Source organism: Pediculus humanus, genomic scaffold (assembly GCF_000006295.1).
Source record: "Pediculus humanus corporis 1103172107591 genomic scaffold, whole genome shotgun sequence".
Classification (NCBI taxonomy): domain Eukaryota; kingdom Metazoa; phylum Arthropoda; class Insecta; order Psocodea; family Pediculidae; genus Pediculus; species Pediculus humanus.
The window spans coordinates 45,352-65,520 of NW_002987205.1; the positions used below are offsets into that span (position 1 = coordinate 45,352).

The window sequence follows — 20,169 nt, forward strand, 5'->3', positions numbered from 1 at the left end:
TTTCCCTATTTTTTTCAATAGAGTCCCGTCCGTGCAACAGCAGCAGCAACATCGTACCTTACATCCCGTAGTTTCAAATAACGTTCAGCTGAATGGGGATTCCCCTGATAAAAAAAATAAAATTAAAAAAAACGTTTTAGAATCGGTAACGTATGTCGATTCGCCGTCGGCCGAACAATTTTTTAAATCCAAAATGGATTTAACGGAAAATAAATCGTTTAAAAGAATAAAAACGGTCGGAGAAGGTATCGAAAGGGATTCGGTGATCGACATATTGGGAATCGTTCATCCGGAAACGAATGAATTGCTAACCGTGGGAGAAGCCATTTCCCTTCGAATTTTAGACGTTCGAACGGGAATGTTTAACGCGATTGTAAATAATAAAATAACACCGATTTCAATAGAATCCGCTGTCAAGTACGGGTTGATTGACGGAAAACTCGCGGAAAAACTTTTAGGTCCGTGCGGCGTGTTCGAAAACGACAGAGAGATTTCACTTTTGGAAGCTATACAGCAGAACATATCCGATGCGGAATCCGGTAGCAGTCTGGAATATTTAATGAAGGTAAGAGGAACGCCGGTTGAAATCGATAAAAAAGATCCGATTTTGTATCAAAAATTTTATTTTTCGAAATTTGGTAACAATTCTCCCAATGATATGACCATTCAAAACGCTATAGAAAAAAATAAATTAAATCCCAAAACGGGATTGATGACGTTGGAAAATGGGGAAAAAATCCCCGTTTTGGATGCTTTTAAAAGTGGAATTTTATCTAGTCAATTTTCTCGCGGCAAAGAAAAAGGTTTGAGTTTGATGGATGCTCTCGAACACGGATTAATCGATGGAAAAGGTTTGATTTACGATCGTCAAAATGGCGGCAAATTGGATTTGGACGAGGGTATTAAAAAGGGTTTGATTAATCCGAATTTTCGTGAAATCGTCGACTCGGGAAAAGACAATAAAATAACCGTTAAAGAAGCAATTAATAATAAAATTATTAATCCGAAAAACGGTAATTATTATCACGTGGCATCCGCGGAATTGTTGCCTTTTCACGAGGCTCATCGTCGGAGGTTGATCATAAAGCCGATGACCTTGAAAGAAGCCGTCGAAACCGGCGTGTATTTGGAAGGTGATCACCTTTTGAGTCCGACTCATAACGATAAAATTAATTTGCTCGAATCCATCGGACGTGGAGTCTTGGATGAAAATCGAATCAAATGCGTAACGGATGTGAAAAACGACGAGTTAATAACGTTGGGCGAAGCAATAGGTTCGGGTATAATTCTAGTCGATGGAAAATACGTTGATAATTCAACGGGAGAAATAATGACCATTCCGGAAGCAGTTAGAAAAGGTTTGATCACTTCCGTGACAATCAGAAGCATTTTCGACATTGACGCATTCGAGAATAATAATGAATTTGTCGGTTTGAACACCGCACTCGATCGTAAGATTATCACTCTTCGAGGTGATGAAATTTATTTCAAACACGATAATAATTTTGTCACGCTCGAAGAAGGACGAGCGAAAGGAATTATAAGAGCAGAAGTTTTAGAAATGTTGAACAAAAACATTGGAATAAAAGATGAAAATGGGAAGGAATTAACAGTTATCGAAGCTGTTTTGAAAGGATACATAGATCCGAAGAGAGGAATGATTGCCAATCCGAAAACGCAAAAATTAATTCCTACAAACAACGCCATCGCAAAGGGGATCATAACAGAAGAAGGAGCTGCTTTATTCAACAGTTTATTGGTCGTGTCTTTGACGACGCAAACGATAACCAAGACGATAATAACATCCGCAGGAAAACTTCAACACGTGGGTTCTGTCAATTTCGAAAGTTCAGACAGAGGTTCTAACGTGTCTCCAGCAAAAATGGAATTCCAAGTGACGCCAAAAAAATATGCTCACGAAGAATTGAAACGTTTTCCCGTGGAAGTTCATCATCCGTCGAAGAGATTGAAAAGCTCTCCCGATTCTACGGATTTCATCGTTTCCGAAAAGATCAACTTGCGAAAAGAGTATGTCGATGATCAACCTGGTGACGTAACCGTTCATTCGAGTATTCACATAACGAAAGGTCCCGAAAAGAAACGTGTTAAAAAATTAATAGAAACAATCTCTTCGGAAACCATACAGAAAACGGAAACGATAACGGAAAAAATCATTGAAACCCATTACAGTTCAAGTGAGAGAAAAATCAAATCCAAATCTCAACCCGATGTGCTCAAATTGGAAACCGTAAACGTTGAAATGCTCGAACCTCCTGAAAGACCAGTGAGAACCAAAAATTCAATCAAAAAACCCGAAACTGACGAAGTTGTCATGAAAATCCATCCGGAACAAATAACCGTGCCGACGGGAAAACACGAAGATCAAAGTCTGGAAACTCCCGAAAAAAAAGAAAATTTTCATTCCGTTTCAACTGTTGTAATTACCGAGGGTACTCCCTCCCGTTCCGCGTTAAAACTTGATCCCCAGTCCCAGTTTCAGAGCATAAGCTCATTAACGATAAAGGAATCAGTTTCCCCGATTAAGGAAGATGTCAGTCCGGAAAGGCCCGCACGTAAAAAAAGTAAAAGTCCACCCGTGAAATCTGTGCCTAAAAGCGAAAAATCTAAGTCGAAGAAACCGGAAATTTTAGACACGTTTAAAAAGGACGATCCGAAGAATGAAACTCGTGATACAACCGATATGGAATCACTTCAAGGAATTCCTGAAAAAAAGGTGCCTGAACGCAAGGACGTTACAACAACAAATAAAATCGTCATTGATAATTCAGATCAGATAAAAGAACCCGGAAGAAGCAAAGACGATAAAAGCCCTGAGAAAACAATAAAAGCTTTTATTACTGGTAAAAATGATGTCACAGACAAAACCGAACCGGAAGTAAAAGTGCCGGTAATCACGCCGACAAAACCTACGAATGAAAGTCCATCGAAAACCGTTAAGAGCGTTAATTTAAAAATTGATTCTTTCGAAGAATCAACAAACGTGAAAGAACTTCCATCAAAATCGGACGATGTGCCCAAAGAATTTAAAGATAAACCAATGCAAGTCATAAAGGATGATAAAGACGCGTCAAATTATTTCATTGCTCATGAAAAAGAAATTATGAAACCGGAAGTGATAAAATTTGACCTCTCCCGTGACGAAAAAATTAGTCCAAATGTTGTTGATGATGGAGGTCGTATTCCTAGTCAATTAGTTCCCGACGAAAAATTTATGACGGCCATACAAAACGAAATATTGGAACTTCCCGAAGAAGGTTGGTATTTGTCGGAAGTCATAAATGAAAAAATTTTCGATTCCGAATCTGGATTGTTCATCATTCCAAAAACGGACAGGTTGGTGTCATTCGAAGAGTGCATCAAACTCGGGATAATCAATCCAGAATCCGTACTAGTCGTAAACAATGTCAATTCGACGTTGATTCCAGTCGACCGAGCATTAGAAAAGCAAATAATTGATTCGACGGGTCATTATTATTTCGATCGCGAAGGAAAAGAGGAAAAAGCGGGGGCGGCGGTGATCACGATGAAAGAAGCCATCGAACGTGAGTTGATTATCCCGAAGGAACGAGATTACGAAATTGAAAAAAACACTCGTAAAAAATTTACCATAACGAAATATTTTGATTATCCGTCTCTTGAAAGTTATCAGTCTTTTTCGGACGCGAATGAAAATGAAAATTTAAAAAAGAAAATGAATGAAGTTGTTTTGTCGGATGAAGAAATTGAAAATGTTATTAGCGAGACGGGATTGCTCAACGATCAAATCGATACGGATTTGATAAAGGTAAAAGATCCGAGGTTCAAAGACGCCATAAGTTTTAAAGAAGCCGTAGACAGAGGTATAATAGATAAAACTACCGGAACTTACAAGGATGTTCACGGAAAATTAATTCCGTTGCGAGAAACCGTTAAAACGGGTGTAATAGTTTTGCTAGGTGCAACTGCTATGAGTCCGACAAAAATTATAAAATCAATACGTGCCACATTTATTAGCGAACCGAAAACCGGAAAGGATTCATCGGTTGAAGAAGAAGAAGAAGAAGAGGAAACCTTGCGAAAGGAATCGATGATAAGTCGCGATGAGCCGAAGAGTTTAGAGGTTGAGGAAAATAAACGTTTTGAATCAAAGGATCAAAAACCAGATGAAAGAGTAAGAGACAAAACTGAAATCATTCCTTTGGAAAAATCTACCGTAAATAAACCCGATGACGATGTAAAAACTGAAGAAAATGATGACGACATTGAAGAATCACTTGGAAAGAAAACAAGGGAAAGAGTAACAACGGAACCCAAATATAGAGTTGCCATTGGTCGCGCTCACTCTTTATCACCGAGCCTGGAACAAAGAGCGAAACCCGTCGTGCTTCAAAAAATGCGTAAAAAAATTATAAAACCAAAAGAAGGACTCGAACATGGAATCATCGATGAGAAAACGATGAAAATGTTTGAAAATAAAGATCCTCATGACACAGTGCTTGAAGCATTGAAAAAACAAAAACTCGACGGAGATCGGGGATCGATACGGGATCCTCAAATCGGGGATATTATAACGATAAAAGAAGCAGTAGAGAGAAATATCATCAATCCTGAAGTGAAAGAAATAGAATTATTGATTCCCGTTGCCCGAAGTTTAAGTATACCGGAAGTTTTAAAACAGGGTCTCATAAACGAAGAGGGAACCATCATACATCCGGAAACGGGTGACGATCTCAGTTTGGGCGAAGCCATAGTTTGCGAAATCGTCAATCCCTTATGTAATCTCTTGGACGATACGGGGAAAAAAATAACATTAAAAGATGCCATATCGAAAGGAAAAGTAGATGAAAATAAATCCGTTCTTAAAACGAAAGACGGTGACATGGATTTGATGACGGCGAGTAAAAAAAATATTTTCCTCAACGACGAAAGAGAAGAAATAATGGGAATTCCAAAAATCGGAATGACGCTTCCCGTTCTCGTTCAAAGGGGATTAATTCAACCCGATGGATACATTGTTCATCCTGTGACGCAAGACAAAATTTCCATTAAAGACGCCATAGATAAAGATTTTATCATGTCGTACAGTCCTCATCCCGTCATGCCCAAGAGCATACCCCTGATGGATGCCCTGAAAGAAAATCTCGTGAACACCGAGAAAAAAACATTTTTGAACAAGGAAACCGGAAAGGAAATTCCCATCGAAGATGCCATCACATCGGGATTGTTGGTTGTCAAACCCGAACCCAGCGAAACGATAGTCGAAGTAATAAAAAGTTATCAAACGATTCGACGAAAAACTATGGAATTGAAACCTGGATACATTTTGATAAATCCAAACGAAATCAAAAACGTGAAAACTGGAGAAATCATGAGCCTGAAAGAAGCTTCGAAAAATGGGATTGCGTACGAAATTTCGGAAACGGAAGAAACGATACAAAACTTATCGGATCCGAAAAAGGAAGAAGTCAATAAATCGAGTCCCGTTGAGGAAAACTTGAATAAAGAAAAGGATAAATCTGGAATCGTTCCCGATGACGTTCGAGTTGACGAGACGATCGAACCCGAATCTCCAGTAAAAACAGTACAAAAGACACCCTTGAACTTGTTGGAAGCATTAGAATACATATACGATGACAAAACGGGACGTTTTAAACATCCTCAGAAAGAAGGAGAAACAATCGATTTGAAGGAAGCAATAGCTTATAAAATAATCGATCCGACAGCTTTAATAGTCATCGACGGACAGGAAATGCCAACGGAAACGGCCATTAAAAATAATTTGATAGATTTAAAATCGGGAACGATTAAAAATTCATCAGGGAAAAAAATAAACATAAGGAAAGCTTGTAAAACGGGATTGTTGGATTCGGTTAAAACTCCGTCGGGTGTCAAACAGGATAAAGGGAAAGATTCAAAAGGTAAAAATCAAAAAGAAAAAAGTCCCGATTGGAAAATTCCATTGGAAAAATCAAAGGAAAATTTAAATGGTAAAAAACCCGTTAAGGATTCGAAAGATTCAAAGGAAATTTTACCGCGTAAAATGGATATCATCGAACCCGATGTTAAAAAAACAATAAAAGTCGTTTTGAGTTCCAAATTGTCTCCCAAGGATTTACACAAAATGGGGATTTACGATCCGGATAAAAACGAATTTGTGGATCCGGAAACTCGGGACCTCGTTCCCTTTAACAAATGGGCTCACAGTTTTCTTAATTTGAATGACGTCACGGTTAAAAATCCATCAGATTTAAATAAGTGTGTAACTTTGAAGGATGCTTTGAACCTCGGATTCATAGATCCCGTTAAAGGAACTCTTAAAAATCCCGAGAATGATGAAACGATATCTTTTTTCGAAGGATTAAAATTGGGATTGATAATGGAAAAATTGCCGACGGAAACATTTTTAAAATTCGGCGTTTTAGATCCCGAAACTGGAAAAATAAAAGATTTACGAACGGGTAAAATCATAAACGTTTTCCTGGCCGTTAAATCGGGTCTACTCGACGAGGATAACGTGAATATTATGAATCCCGCTAATCAAGAGATAATCCCTCTTTCGAAAGCTGTGAAATTGGGAATAGTCGATTTAGAAAAGGAATTCGTTATTAATTTGAATACGAACGAAAGAATCGATTTAACGGAAGCTTTCAAAACTGGATTATTGATTATCGGTTATAGGAAACCGATTTCATTGAAAGCCGTCATAATGAAAAAATTATACGATGACGAAACGGGAAAAATAATTGATGACATCACTCGGAAAGAATTTAATTTGAGGGAAGCCGTTTCGCGGGGTTTGATCGATTCTTTCATATCCGAGTGTAAAAATGATGAAACCAACGAATGGCTTACGTTGGAGGAAGCAATGAAAGAAAAATTAGTCGATGGAAAAACTGGGAAAATAAAAATGTTTTCAGGAAAACCAAACGTCGGTTTAAGAGAAGCACTTGAAAAGAATTTGATACGTACTAAACCGTTGAAACTCTCACTCATCGACGGGATCCGAGAAAATTATTATTCTCCGGAAAATGGTACATTTTTATATCCCGATACGGGAACGGAAGTCACGTTAAAAAAAGCCATCATCGATTTGAAATTTATCGATGATGGCGGCGTGGAAATCAAGGACGTTGATAAAAATTCAGTCGTTAGCGTTAGGGAGGCTATGGAAAGAGGATTGTTGGATGGAGAAAAAGGTATTTTAACCTCTCCTCCGATGAACCTGAAAGAGGCTTTGGAAAAAGGTTACTTGATAACAATGGAAAAACCCCTACCCCTTTCGGAATTGTTGACTCGCGAAAATTACGACTCGAAAACCGGGAAATTTACGATTGGTGGAAATGTTGACGTACCTTTGGAAAAAGCAATAGAATTGGGAAAAGTCAACGTCGATGAAGTCACGGTGGTGAAGGATAGAAATTCAGGGGATTTTATTACGCTTTCCGAAGCGATAAAAACCGGGATCGTAGATACGAAATCGGGAATCGTTCAAGATCCCGTCACACGTGAGAAAATTCATTTGTTGGACGCTCTTAATGACGGTATCATAATTCCAACGAAACCAAAATATTCCTTGTCGGAAATTGTTTTCAAAGGGCTTTATAATCCTAAAACTGGAAAATTTGTCGATCCGGACACGAAAGAAGAATTATCGATCGATTCGGCCATCGAGAAAGGCACGATAGATACCGTGAACACTTTGGTCAAAGATACCGATGGAAATATGATTACTTTCGAGGAAGCCGTTAAAAAGGGCATCGTCGATGTGAAAAAAGGAATAATTTGCAAATTGGGTTCGAAAAATTTAGAATTAGACTTTCAAGAAGCATTCGATCGAGGTCTGTTCGTGGAAATCAGGCTGCCGATGACCTTGACAGAATCCATCATTAAAAACGTACTAAATAAGGAAAGTGGGAAATTTTTAAATCCGAACACGGGTAAAAGCGTGAGTCTTAAAGAAGCCATCGATATAAATCTCATCGATCCTAATTCGGTCGAAGTCAAAGACACAACTACGGGAGTCTGGAAAAAGATGCCTTTGGTGGAAGCCATCCGAAACGGTTTGGTGGATGGAGATTCCGCGACAGTCAAAGATTTGACGAACAAAAAAAATTATTCGTTGATCGAAGGTCTCGAATTGGGGTTGTTGATAGACAATAAAGCAGCCGTTTCCGTTCAAAGGGCCATTCATCAGGGTTTGTACGATGAAGAAACTGGAAAGTTTAGCGATCCTAACACCGGAAGGAAAATAACATTGCACGAAGCGGTGAGACAGTTCATAATCAATCCACTTTTGCCATGTTATTGGAATGAAAAAACGGAAAGTCTTATGCCTCTGTCTGAAACTTGTCGTGCGGGTATAATTGATAGAAGAGCTGGAACATTTAAAGAGCCGGACTCTGACTCCAGCGTACCTTTATCAAAAGCTTTGGAACTGGGACTGATGGTCGATATAGAAACTTGTAACTTTGATTTATACGAGGCCATAAAAATGGGCCTACATGACGACGGTTCCACCTTGTTCGTGGTTCCATCGACGGGCCGAAAGTTAAACTTAAAAGATGCCATCAAAGAAGAATTGATTAACCCCAAAGGGTCTTTCATAAAAAACACAGCCGATGGGGAGTATGTGAAACTCGACGAAGCTATCGAGCCTCTAAAAATAATTGATGACGAAAAGTGTTTGTACATTTCCGGCGATGATTGCATGTCGCTGAAAGAAGCAACGAGGAAAAATTTAATAATACCCTCTCACAGGCCCTATGCCATCGACGAAGCCATTAAATACGGTTTGTTTAAATCGGATGTCGGACGTTTTATCGACCCGGAAACTGGTCGTGCTGTTGATTTGGTTCAGGGAATGGCTTGTAATTTATTATCATCGGAATTCATATTCGTCAAAGATCCGGTGACACAACAGGTGAAGAACATAAACAAGGCCATCGACGATGGAATCGTCGACGTCGATAGGGGATTAATCGTTAATCATAAGACCAACGCCGTTTTCCCTCTGGATAAAGCTTTAGCCGATGGCATTTTGTTATCGGTTAAGCATCCTTTGACCGGAAGTTCACCCGCTTCATTTTCGAAAACATCAAAAGAAATGATTCCCGGGGAGAAATACACTCTCGAAGAATTTATCGAAAGTGAAATAATCAATCCGGATGAGGCGGTTGTTAAAGATTTCAAAACCAATCAATACAAATCTCTCAAGCAAGCCATCATTGACGAAGACGTAGATTTAAGTGAAAAAGGAATTTACGAAAAAACAACGGTCGAAAATCAAAATATGCCGATCGTTTTGAAATCGGGAATAAAGGTTTTCCTTAAGGAACCTCTCACGTTTGATGAAGCTCTGGATTCGAAACATTTGAGCGTCGTCACCGGTAAATTTACAAAACCCAAAACGTCGCAACAAATGAGTTTAAAAGATGCCGTGCAAAGTGGGATCGTGGATTCGGATTCGGCCGTCGTCAAAGACGTTGCAAAATGTAAATTATTAAACCTTTCGGAAGCCTTCGAAAAAGGTTTGATAGATTCCGATAAGGCAAACGTCGTGGATAGCGAAACGTCAAAACTTTACACCCTCGCGAAAGCGATAAATTCGGGACTCGTTTTGACTCCTCGCGTGGGTCTACCCCTAATCGAAAGTCTCAAATACGGTTTGTACGATTCGAACACGGGTACATTCGTCGATCCCTTTTCAACCGGAAATGCAATGAACGAAAAAAAACGTTTGACTCTTAACGAAGCCATAACATCCGGTTTGATCGATCCGTCGTCGACTATGATCAAAGATTCATCCGATGGAAACGTCGTTCCTTTATCGACCGCGATCGTCAATAAACTCGTAGACGGGGATTCGGGTCAAGTAAAAGACGTTTCGAATGACGAATATTTGGATTTTCTAATCGCTCAACAAAAGGGATTCGTACTCGCAGCAAAAGCGAGGGTGAGTAACGTTTTAATTATTTTTATTTTTATTTATTATTTGCTTGTTTCTTTTCTCCCCGCCCCGCCTCGCCCCCCTTCTTGTTTTCGTATTGAAATAATAATGATAATATTCGATGACGGTTTCAATACGAAAATAAAAAGAAAAAAAAGTGCATGTTTGCATGATGAACGTAAATAATAATAATAATAATAATAACAACGTTTTAGGGTGAAAGAAAGAATTTTTTTAAACAACACTGAAATTAAAATAATAATAATAATAACATTGATCACCACCACCGGAAGTGACGAATTAAAAAAAAAAAAAAAAAAACATTTCCGCTTTCCGTTAAAATTCGATTCGATTTTTTTTTTGTTTACAAACAGTGGCGGCAGTAGTAGTGATAGTAGTAGTAGTAGTGGCAGTAGAAAATAGAGAGTAGCAGTAGGAAAATTGAATTTAATTTTTGGCGCGTATAAAAAATATTTGAAATGAGCTCATGCTTTTCTTTCATTTTGTTTATTTTCAGATTCTTACGAATGATTATGTTACCACAAACATACATAAACACAAAAACAAACGTAATAATAATAATAATAATAACAATAACACACTAAAAACAAAAAATAAAATTAAAAAAAAAAATTTTTTTTTGCGGATTAACGCGCGGGAAATGGAAAATACATACATGCATACGAAACGGTCTGTCGTTGCTTTTCTTTCTTTCTTTTTCTATTTTCTCTCTCTCTCTCTCTCTCTTTCTCTCTCTATCTCTTCTCTCGCTCTTTTTCTCGCTCTTCTGGCATTTTAAATTATTTTTTTTTACGAGCTTTTTTGTTTTTTTATCCTCTTCCTCCGACGACGTGGAGGAGGAGGAGGAGGAGGTGGAACTTTTCCCCACTTAGCACGATATTATGAAAAGAGAATGAAAACATTCTCGGTGATTGATTGATTGATTGAAAATATTCCTTGCTGCCGGGGATATGATATGATTCGAATAAATTTTTTAATATTGTTCATCCTCGCGTAATAACGCGACGAGGTACAATACCCGATGTTGTGGTTCAAAGAGAGGAAAAAAATAAAAGGAGAAAGACATATAAAAAGAAGCAGAAGAAAAAGAAGAAGAAAGAGAGAGAGAGAGAGAGAGAGAAAAGATTTAATCAATAACAAAACTACGATTTAAAATTCGACGATACATAAATAACAAAAAAAAACCCGCTGCTTTCATCAAGAAGATTAACATAATAATAATAATAATAATTAACAATTTCAACAAAAAAAATCTGCATTAATTAATAATAATAATAATAATAATAATAATAACAACAATAATGCGAATATGAGGATATCATACTCTCACACACACACCCACGCACACGCATACTTCATCGTTTAAGTCGTCGACTACTTCACGGATTTTTAACATCGGAAACGCGATTAATTTTTTTTTACATTTTTTTTTTTTTTGTGGTGTCTCCACCATCTTGAAATGAAAAAAAAAGGACGAACCTTTTTACCGCGTAAATGACGTCATCACACGTCACGTGTTAAATGTTTTTTTTTTTTTTTTTTAATGTATGTTCGTATTATTTGCATTGATTAACAAACAACACATTCAGGGGAGGATTTTGGAAGGAAAAGTAAACAAACAAACAAAAATCAATCATTTAATTATCATCATTATTAGCATGTACACGATTCAAATTATTAATAATAATAATAATAATAAAACAATTTGTAACTTTTCCAGCACAATTTTTTTTTTGTTTGTTTAAAAACAACAATAATTTACATTTTACAGCACATTTTAATTTTTTTATTTTTCTGTTTTTGATGTTTTTTTGATGTTTTTTGTTTGTTTCAGGTTTTTATTTTTCACACGCACCTCGATTTATTTAATTTAATTTTAATTTTTTTTTTTTTTTAAATGTTGAAATTTTAACCTTTTTTTTTTTGTTATTTCTCTGTATCCTTTTTATCATTATTATCATTCCTCCTCCTTCTCCTCCTCCTTTGTTTGCGTGAGTGATGTGAATTTTTTTAAATTATCATTTTTTATTATTTAATTACTATTATTATTTTTCAGGGTTCGAATGAATTGTTTTTGATTGATTGATTGATTGATTGCCTGTTTGTCTGTTTGTTTGTTTGTCTGCTTGTTTTATTTGTTTGTTTGTTTTTTTTTTTTGGGGTAATTTTTAAGTTTTGGTTTTGAAAATTGTTTACAGCAAGCCATGGAGGAAAAATACAAAATATGCGACGATGCTCTGCAGAAATTATTGAACTGGTTGGGTGACGTTGAGACAACCGTGTCGCAACAGGATGTCGTCAAAGAGGATTCCGAACAATTAAGAAATCAAATCAATACCATAAAGGTAGGGAAAATCCCATGGATGGATATTTTAAAATCATTTTTATCCCTTCCCCCTCGACTTTCTTAATTGATTTTTTCCTCTATGAAAATTCAGGCGATAAAAGATGATATTCACGGTCATAATCGTCCCGTCACGACCGTCTTGGATCAAATCCGTCAAATCGTCGCAACCGGCGGTGAAGTTTTATCAGCAGAAGAAATTTCAAATCTGGAAAAGAACGGACAAAATTTGAAAAAACGTTTCGATAAAGTACAAGATCGAACGGATAAATTATTGAAAAAATTAATATTTGCCCGAGACGAATTGAGTAAATTCAAAACGGAATTATCAGTCTTCTGCACTTGGATGGACAAAGCAAGGAAAACTCTCGAAGATAAGGAAAAAATATTATCGGATCTTAATAAGTTACCATCGAGTATCGAACCCATTCGAGATTTCGTAAGCGATGTTATCGTACATCAAGCCGATCTTCGATTTATCACGATGAGCGCTCAAAAATTCGTCGACGAATCCAAGGTGAGAAACTGCCAAGATTTGATTTTTATTAAAAAAAATTTTTTTTTTTTTTTTCCTAATATTATTTTAAACTTTCAGGAATATTTGAGTTGCCTTAACGAATTTCGAACGAGTTTGCCACAACGTCTTCCACACATCGAACCCGTGTCTAGTCAAGATTCAATGGTTCGCAACGAAGTCTCCGCAGCGACGACTCACTACAGAGAACTTTTGTCGCGTTCAAACACGCTTTCGGATAGGTTGTCCGGTTTGGGAGGAAGACAGAGAGAATATCGGGATGCTTTGGACAAAGCGAAAGCATGGATGAGAGAAGTCGAACCTAAAACGACTAAATTGGTTTCGGAACCATTGGGAGCCGAACCCAAAGCCGTCGAAGAACAGTTGAGCCGTGCCAAGTCGCTGAACGCCGAATTCATGTCGAACGGACGACTCATTGATTCTGTTAAACAAGCCGTTACCATTTTGTTAAGATCACTGGAAGGTCAACAAACTCCATCGGATATGGAAGCCTTAGAAGGTGACGTATTATAATGTTTTCCCCCCCCCCTCGCTATTCACTACGTCAGTTCCATGATGATTGAATTTCTTATCATTGGCCTTACAGTTCCAGTAAAAGAATTGGAAAATAAATACGTTCAATTATCCGAAGCACTCAGTGAAAAACTTCAAGCGTTGGATGCTGCTCTCGTTCAAAGTCAGGGACTTCAAGATGCTCTCGACTCTCTTTTACAATGGTTGAACACAATCGAAAGTCAACTCAAGTAAGTTTTATTTTTTTTTTGGTACGAACGCGCGTATATTAACGTTGACGTCTAACCTTTGACTCTTTTCACTGGAAATTTTCAGAGCTCACATGAAACCAGCCAGCCTTAATAAAGACAGATTGGAAGATCAAATTCGAGAACAACGTCTCATTCATGCGGAAATTGAAAATCATCGGGGAAGTTTAGAATCCGTCGCTTATTCCGCACAGGATTTGATTAACACGAGTTCTAATCCGAGATTAGCATCGAAAATACAATCGAAATTATCCGACATGTTAACGAGGTAAATGCAACGGATTAGAAATTTTTTTTTTTTTTTTTACTCTTGCCATAATTATTATTATTATTATTATTTATTAATTATTTTTATTGTATATATTGTAGATACGAAAAAATACAATTGAAAACTTTGCAAAGGGGAGATTTCTTGGATGAAATATTCCAATGTTTGAGTAATTTCAACGTTCAAGTTGAACACTTCGAACAATGGTTTACGGATTTGATTGAACAATTGGAATCTCGTGAATTGAATAAATTGACACACGATGAATTCGTTACGAAAATCGAACAATTGAGCGACAAGAGAGATCAGCAAAAGAACAAATACGAAGACATGATCGGTAACGGAAAGAATTTAATATCTAAAAAAGATGTCAGTGACGTGGGAATAGTCAGGGAAAAAGTTAAGGTAAAATCAAATTTTCATTTAATACAATAAAAAAAAAAAAAAACACTTCGAAATGATTGATATAATGGATTTTCCTTTGACAGACATTGGAGAGCATGTGGAAAGATTTAAATTCTGGTTTAGAAGATAAGCAAAAATCATCTCGAGCTAGAGCCGAACAGCTCAGCGCATACGAAAACCTTCGGGAAACCGTTTTGGATTGGTTGAGTAACATGGAATCGAAAATTAGCAGGTTGGAAACGGTCGCATTGGATTTGACCATTTTAAAAAGGCAAGCGGATGAATTGAAACCCATGATTAAAGAATATAAAGATTATGCTACGACTCTTGAGAAATTGAACGATTTGGGTTCGGCTTACGATTCTCTCATGAGATACGATTCTCCAACGAAACGTCGTAGCTCCGCTTATAATTCTTTGAAAAAATCTTCTCTCTCTCAAAGACCGAGCGTCGTCGATGGACGATCTTCGTCACCTAATAAAAATTACATGAATTCAATTCCATTGTCTAGCCCTCTCGGATTCGGTAGCAGAAGATTATCAACGGAAAGTTTCCATCTGGAAGATTCGTCTCCCGTTCAAAGTCAAATTAGCGAAATAAACAATCGTTACAGTTTGCTTGGAATTAAATTGAACGATCGTCAAACGGAAGTCGACACAGTGAGAGAAGAAGTTAAAAAATATTTGGAAAATCTCAAAGCTTTGGCTCAGTTTTTGGACAAAGTTCAAAGGCAATTGCCGAAAGAATTTGTACCAATGACGAGAGACGAATCCGACAAAACTGCAAAAGCTATCAAGGTCGTGTTGGAGGAAATGTACGAGAAACAATCGTTGTTGGATAACACGAGAACTCAAGTTAAAGATTTGCTTAAAAGAAAGGGTAACGCTCCAGGAGCCGACAGATTGTTCGACGAATTGGAGGATGTTACGTCGAGATGGAAGATATTGAACGATCGTTGCAAATCGAGAATAAAATTAATGGAAGACATAAAAGAATTTCACGACACTCACGATGGTTTGCACAATTGGTTGGGAGCAAAGGACAAGATGATGTCTGTTCTCGGACCTATTTCCTCAGATCCGAGAATGGTTCAAAGTCAAGTTCAGCAAGTTCAAGTGCTCAGAGAAGAATTTAAATCTCAGCAACCTCAGTTGGTTCATCTTAACGAAGTCGGAGATTCAGTTTTTTCGCAAATCGATGAAACTTCCACCGATGGACAAAGGCTTTCGACCAAACTTAAATCTATCAAGGAACGTTGGGCCGATTTGTTGGCAAAACTCGAAGAAAGAGCTTCGAGTCTCGGTGCCGCAGCTGACACGAGTAGAGAATTCGATGCCGGCGTCACCAGACTGAAAGATGCTTTGCAAGCTATTAGTGACCAACTTGACGAGTTGCCTCTTGACAAAGACCCAGAAGAGCAACTTCGAAAAATACAAAACTTGGAACGTCAAATGGAAGGTCAAAGGCCTTTGCTAGCCGACATCGAAGCTGCCGGTGTTCAGTTAAGCGAAGTTTTAACCGATCCAGCATCAAGATCGGAAATCCAAACGAAATTGGCAGCTTTGGCCAGACAATACAATACCATACAAAAGAAACTCGACCATAGAAAAGCTGAAATCGAAGGTTCGTTGAGAGATGGACGACAACTCGAACAATCTTGTGCGCGAACCGTCGGATGGCTAAGTGACGAACTTGGTTCTCTTTCCGAAAAACTTTTAATATCTGCCGATAAGCACATCCTTCAACAGCAACTTGATCAATACGAACCTATTTACAAAGATGTCGTTAACAAAGAACACGAAGTAATTATGCTTTTGAACAAAGCAAGAGACAACTTATCCAGAAGCGGTCAAAGGCCGGATAGCAGAAACTTGCAAAGGGATATTGACAAAATACAACAATTGTGGGATAAACTCAAAAAAGACACCGTCGAAAGGCATACAAGACTTCAAACTTGCATGGAGCATTGCAAGAAATATTACAGAGTTTTGGACACGTTCGTGCCGTGGCTCAGAACTGCCGAAGATCGTTTGGACACACTCAAACCCAATACTTTTAAGAGAAAAGACATTGAAAAACAATTAAAAGAATTGTCAACGTTCCGAAATGACATTTGGAAACATTCTGGAGAATACGAAAATACCAGAATGTTGGGCGAAACTTTCCACGGTGCTTGCGACGTAGATAAGGAAGTTGTCAAAAGTGAATTGTCCAATCTCAAGCAAAGATGGGACAAACTCAACAATGATTTGCTCGAAAGAACTCAGGTCCTCGAAGACACGGCCCGATCTCTCACCGACTTTAACGAAAACCTGAGAGAACTCGAACATTCCATTCAAAGATGCGAAGATAAATTATCCAATCATGACGTCGGGGATCCCAAATTACTCGATAAAATAAGAATATTGAAAGAAGAATCAAGCGGTTTGCATAAACCCATGCAAAACGTTAGACAGCAAGTTATTGATTTGGTTGGATCCGCTCGAGTCGTCGGTGGCGATGCTGGTCATCTCCAAGACGACGTCGATGTTTTAGGCGAAAGATTGGATCACTTGAACGCCATTTTGGATGATCGTTGTTCCGAACTTCAAAGTGCCGCAACTGCCGTCCAACAATTCAATGAAAAAGTTAAAAATCTCTTTATCGATTTGAATAATTTGGAACAAGAGTTGGATATGATGAAACCGGCCGGAAGAGACATTAAAACTGTTCGTCAGCAATTAGAAGAAGTTGCCTTGTTTATCAAGAAACTCGGAAAAGCATCGGATGACATAAATGACATAGTTACCGCCGGAGATAATTTAGTCGATTCCGGTTTTACTCCCGACAATCTTCAAACTCGAGAACAAGCTGATTCGTTACAGCGGTCTTTGGCTAGGTTAGACGACAGAGCGAGAACCAGAGAAGAAGATTTAATTAGCGTGCTCAAAAAATTGGAACAGTTTTACGAATTATACACCGTCGTAACGGATGAGATTAATGAAGTCATAGAAGAAGTGAGACGATTGAAACCCGTCGGCTCAGAGGTCGAGGGAATAAAAGCCCAACAAGAAGAATCGAGAGCATTGAGAAGAAACGTTTTCGAGCCTTTAGGTCACCAAGTAACGGATTGTAATAAGAAAGGACAAACTTTGATTCAATCCGCTGCCGGAGGTGTGAACACCACGGTCATAGAAAAGGACTTGGAAAAAATGAATGATAAATTCAATAATTTGAAAGACAAAATGAACGAAAGAGATAGAAAGTTGGACGTTGGACTTTTACAGTCTGGCAAATTCCAGGAAGCTTTGGATGGACTCGATAAATGGCTCTCGGACACAGAAGAAATGGTTGCTAATCAAAAGCCTCCTTCGGCTGATTACAAAGTTGTCAAGGCGCAACTTCAAGAACAAAAATTTTTGAAAAAGATGCTTTTAGATCGGCAAAACTCCATGTCGTCTCTCTTCACTATGGGTCAAGAAGTTGCTTCCGGAGCTGATCCATCCGAGAAAAAAGGAATTGAACGTCAATTGAAGGAATTGATGGTCAGATTTGATAAACTCACAGACGGAGCACAAAGACGAATGTTGGATTTGGAACAAGCCATGCACGTTGCTAAAGACTTCCAAGATAAATTGGTGCCCATCGTCGAGTGGCTTGATAAAGCCGAGAAAAGAATTAAAGAAATGGAATTGGTGCCGACCGACGAAGAGAAAATACAAGATAGAATTAAAGAACACGAAGATTTGCACAGCGAAATCCTTCGCAAGAAACCCACTCTCATGGAATTGACGGAAGTTGCAGATACTCTCATGTCGTTGGTTGGTGAAGACGAGGCAGCTACCGTGGCCGATAAGTTAAGTGAAACTGCCGATCGTTATTCCGTCCTTTGTGACAATAGCGATGCCGTCGGACAATTGTTGGAAGCCTCTCGCGCCGGATTGCGACATCTTGTTCTCACTTATCAAGAATTGCAAGCCTGGATGGAAACGATGGAAAAACGTCTCAACACTCATCGCGCTCTCGGAGTTCACACCGAAAAACTCCTTCAACAAATGGATGACCTTGCTAATTTGACTGAAGAAATATCAGATAGACACACTCAAGTCGATTCAACCGTTGATGCCGGATTGGAATTAATGAAACACATTTCCAACGACGAAGCCATTCAATTGAAAGATAAATTGGATTCCCTTCAAAGACGATACAACGACTTGACATCTCGCGGCTCTGAACTCTTGAAAAATGCCCAGGAAGCTTTACCCTTGGTTCAACAATTTCACAACAGCCATCACCGTTTGGTCGATTGGATGATGGGAGCCGAAAGCCAGTTACAACGCGAACCTCGTCAAGAGGACATCGAAAGATTGGAAGGAGATATCCAAGAATTCCGTCCGGTTCTTGAAAGCATTAACCTCGTCGGCCCGCAATTGTGTCAACTATCGCCCGGAGAAGGTGCAGCGACCATAGAAGGCCTCGTTACAAGAGACAACAGAAGATTCGACGCCATTGTCGAACAAATTCAAAGGAAAGCCGAAAGATTCAACTTGTCGAAACAAAGGTCTCTTGAAGTGACTGCAGACATGGATGAATTACTCGACTGGTTTAGGGAAGTTGAAAACACTCTTAGGGAAGTTGAACCTCCCTCAAGTGATCCCGATGCCATTCGCGCACAATTAAAAGAACACCGTACTTTGCAAGATGACATCACGAGTCAAAAATCAAGAGGGCGTGACGTATTGTCTACGGCAAAGAAAGTTCTCCGCGAGGCTTCCCAACACGATGATACGATTACCATTCGCGAGAAGCTTGAAGATCTCAGAGAAGTTATGGATATCGTGTCCAGCCTTTCTTCCGACAGACTTGGAATTTTAGAACAAGCATTGCCGTTGGCCGAACACTTTTTAGAAACGCACACCGGATTGACGTCTTGGTTGGACGACATCGAGACTCAAGTAAATGCCCTCGCTTTGCCCGCTCTTCGACCGGATCATATCGCGCAACAGCAGGATAAAAACGAATTGTTCAGTCAATGGATATCCGATCAAAAGCCTTTGGTCGATAAATTAAATAAAACGGGAGAAGCTCTCATACGATTGGTAAACGACGACGACGGAGCAAAAGTTCAAGATATTATAGATGCGCATAATTCTCGGTATTCGGCACTAAGAGCTCACCTAAGACAACGACAACAAGCTTTGGAACAGGCACTTCAAGAATCGAGTCGGTTTTCTGACAAACTTGAAGGAATGCTTAGAGCTTTGCAAAACACAGCCGAACAAGTCAAAGTTTCCGAACCGGTTTCGGCGCATCCGCCCAAGATAAGAGACCAATTGGAAGAAAACAATGCATTGGTGGAAGATTTAGACAGCAGAGAAGAAGCTTTCGAAGCCGTTAAGAGAGCTGCAGATGACGTCATTAGCAAGGCCGGCAACCGCTCGGATCCGGCTGTGAAAGACATTAAACGAAAATTGGACAAATTGAATTCCCTATGGGGAGACGTTCAAAAAGCAACAGCGGATCGTAGCAGAACTCTCGATGAAACATTAATCATTGCCGAAAGGTTTTGGTCCGAACTTCAAACGGTCATGGCATCGCTTCGTGATCTTAGCAACAGCTTGAACAATCAAGAACCGCCGGCAGCTCAAAAAGAAGCCATCAAAGTTCAACAGGAAATCTTGCAAGAGATTAAACACGAAATAGATCAAACGAAACCGGAAGTTGATCAAGTCAGACAAACGGGACAAACTTTGATGAAAATCTGCGGCGAACCAGATAAACCCGAAGTTAAAAAACACATTGAAGATTTGGATAATGCTTGGGATAATATAACCGCTCTGTATGCCAAACGTGAAGAAAATTTGATTGACGCAATGGAAAAAGCAATGGAATTCCACTACACCCTACAGG

The 20,169-nt window shown here is 38.7% G+C and overlaps 1 protein-coding gene across 1 annotated transcript in view; it reads left to right on the forward strand.

Annotated features, from left to right (window-relative positions):
• Positions 1-20,169, forward strand: part of Phum_PHUM227910 (Nesprin-1, putative) — a gene marked incomplete at both ends in the record, with an annotated part of 55,262 nt that overhangs the window by 23,655 nt on the left and 11,438 nt on the right. Inside the window, 8 exons of the mRNA XM_002425877.1 lie at positions 141-9,952; positions 12,166-12,312; positions 12,406-12,828; positions 12,907-13,345; positions 13,433-13,589; positions 13,675-13,875; positions 13,977-14,280; positions 14,364-20,168. Of these exons, the coding sequence (XP_002425922.1) occupies positions 141-9,952; positions 12,166-12,312; positions 12,406-12,828; positions 12,907-13,345; positions 13,433-13,589; positions 13,675-13,875; positions 13,977-14,280; positions 14,364-20,168 (17,288 nt within the window). The remainder of the gene's footprint in view (positions 1-140; positions 9,953-12,165; positions 12,313-12,405; positions 12,829-12,906; positions 13,346-13,432; positions 13,590-13,674; positions 13,876-13,976; positions 14,281-14,363; position 20,169) is intronic.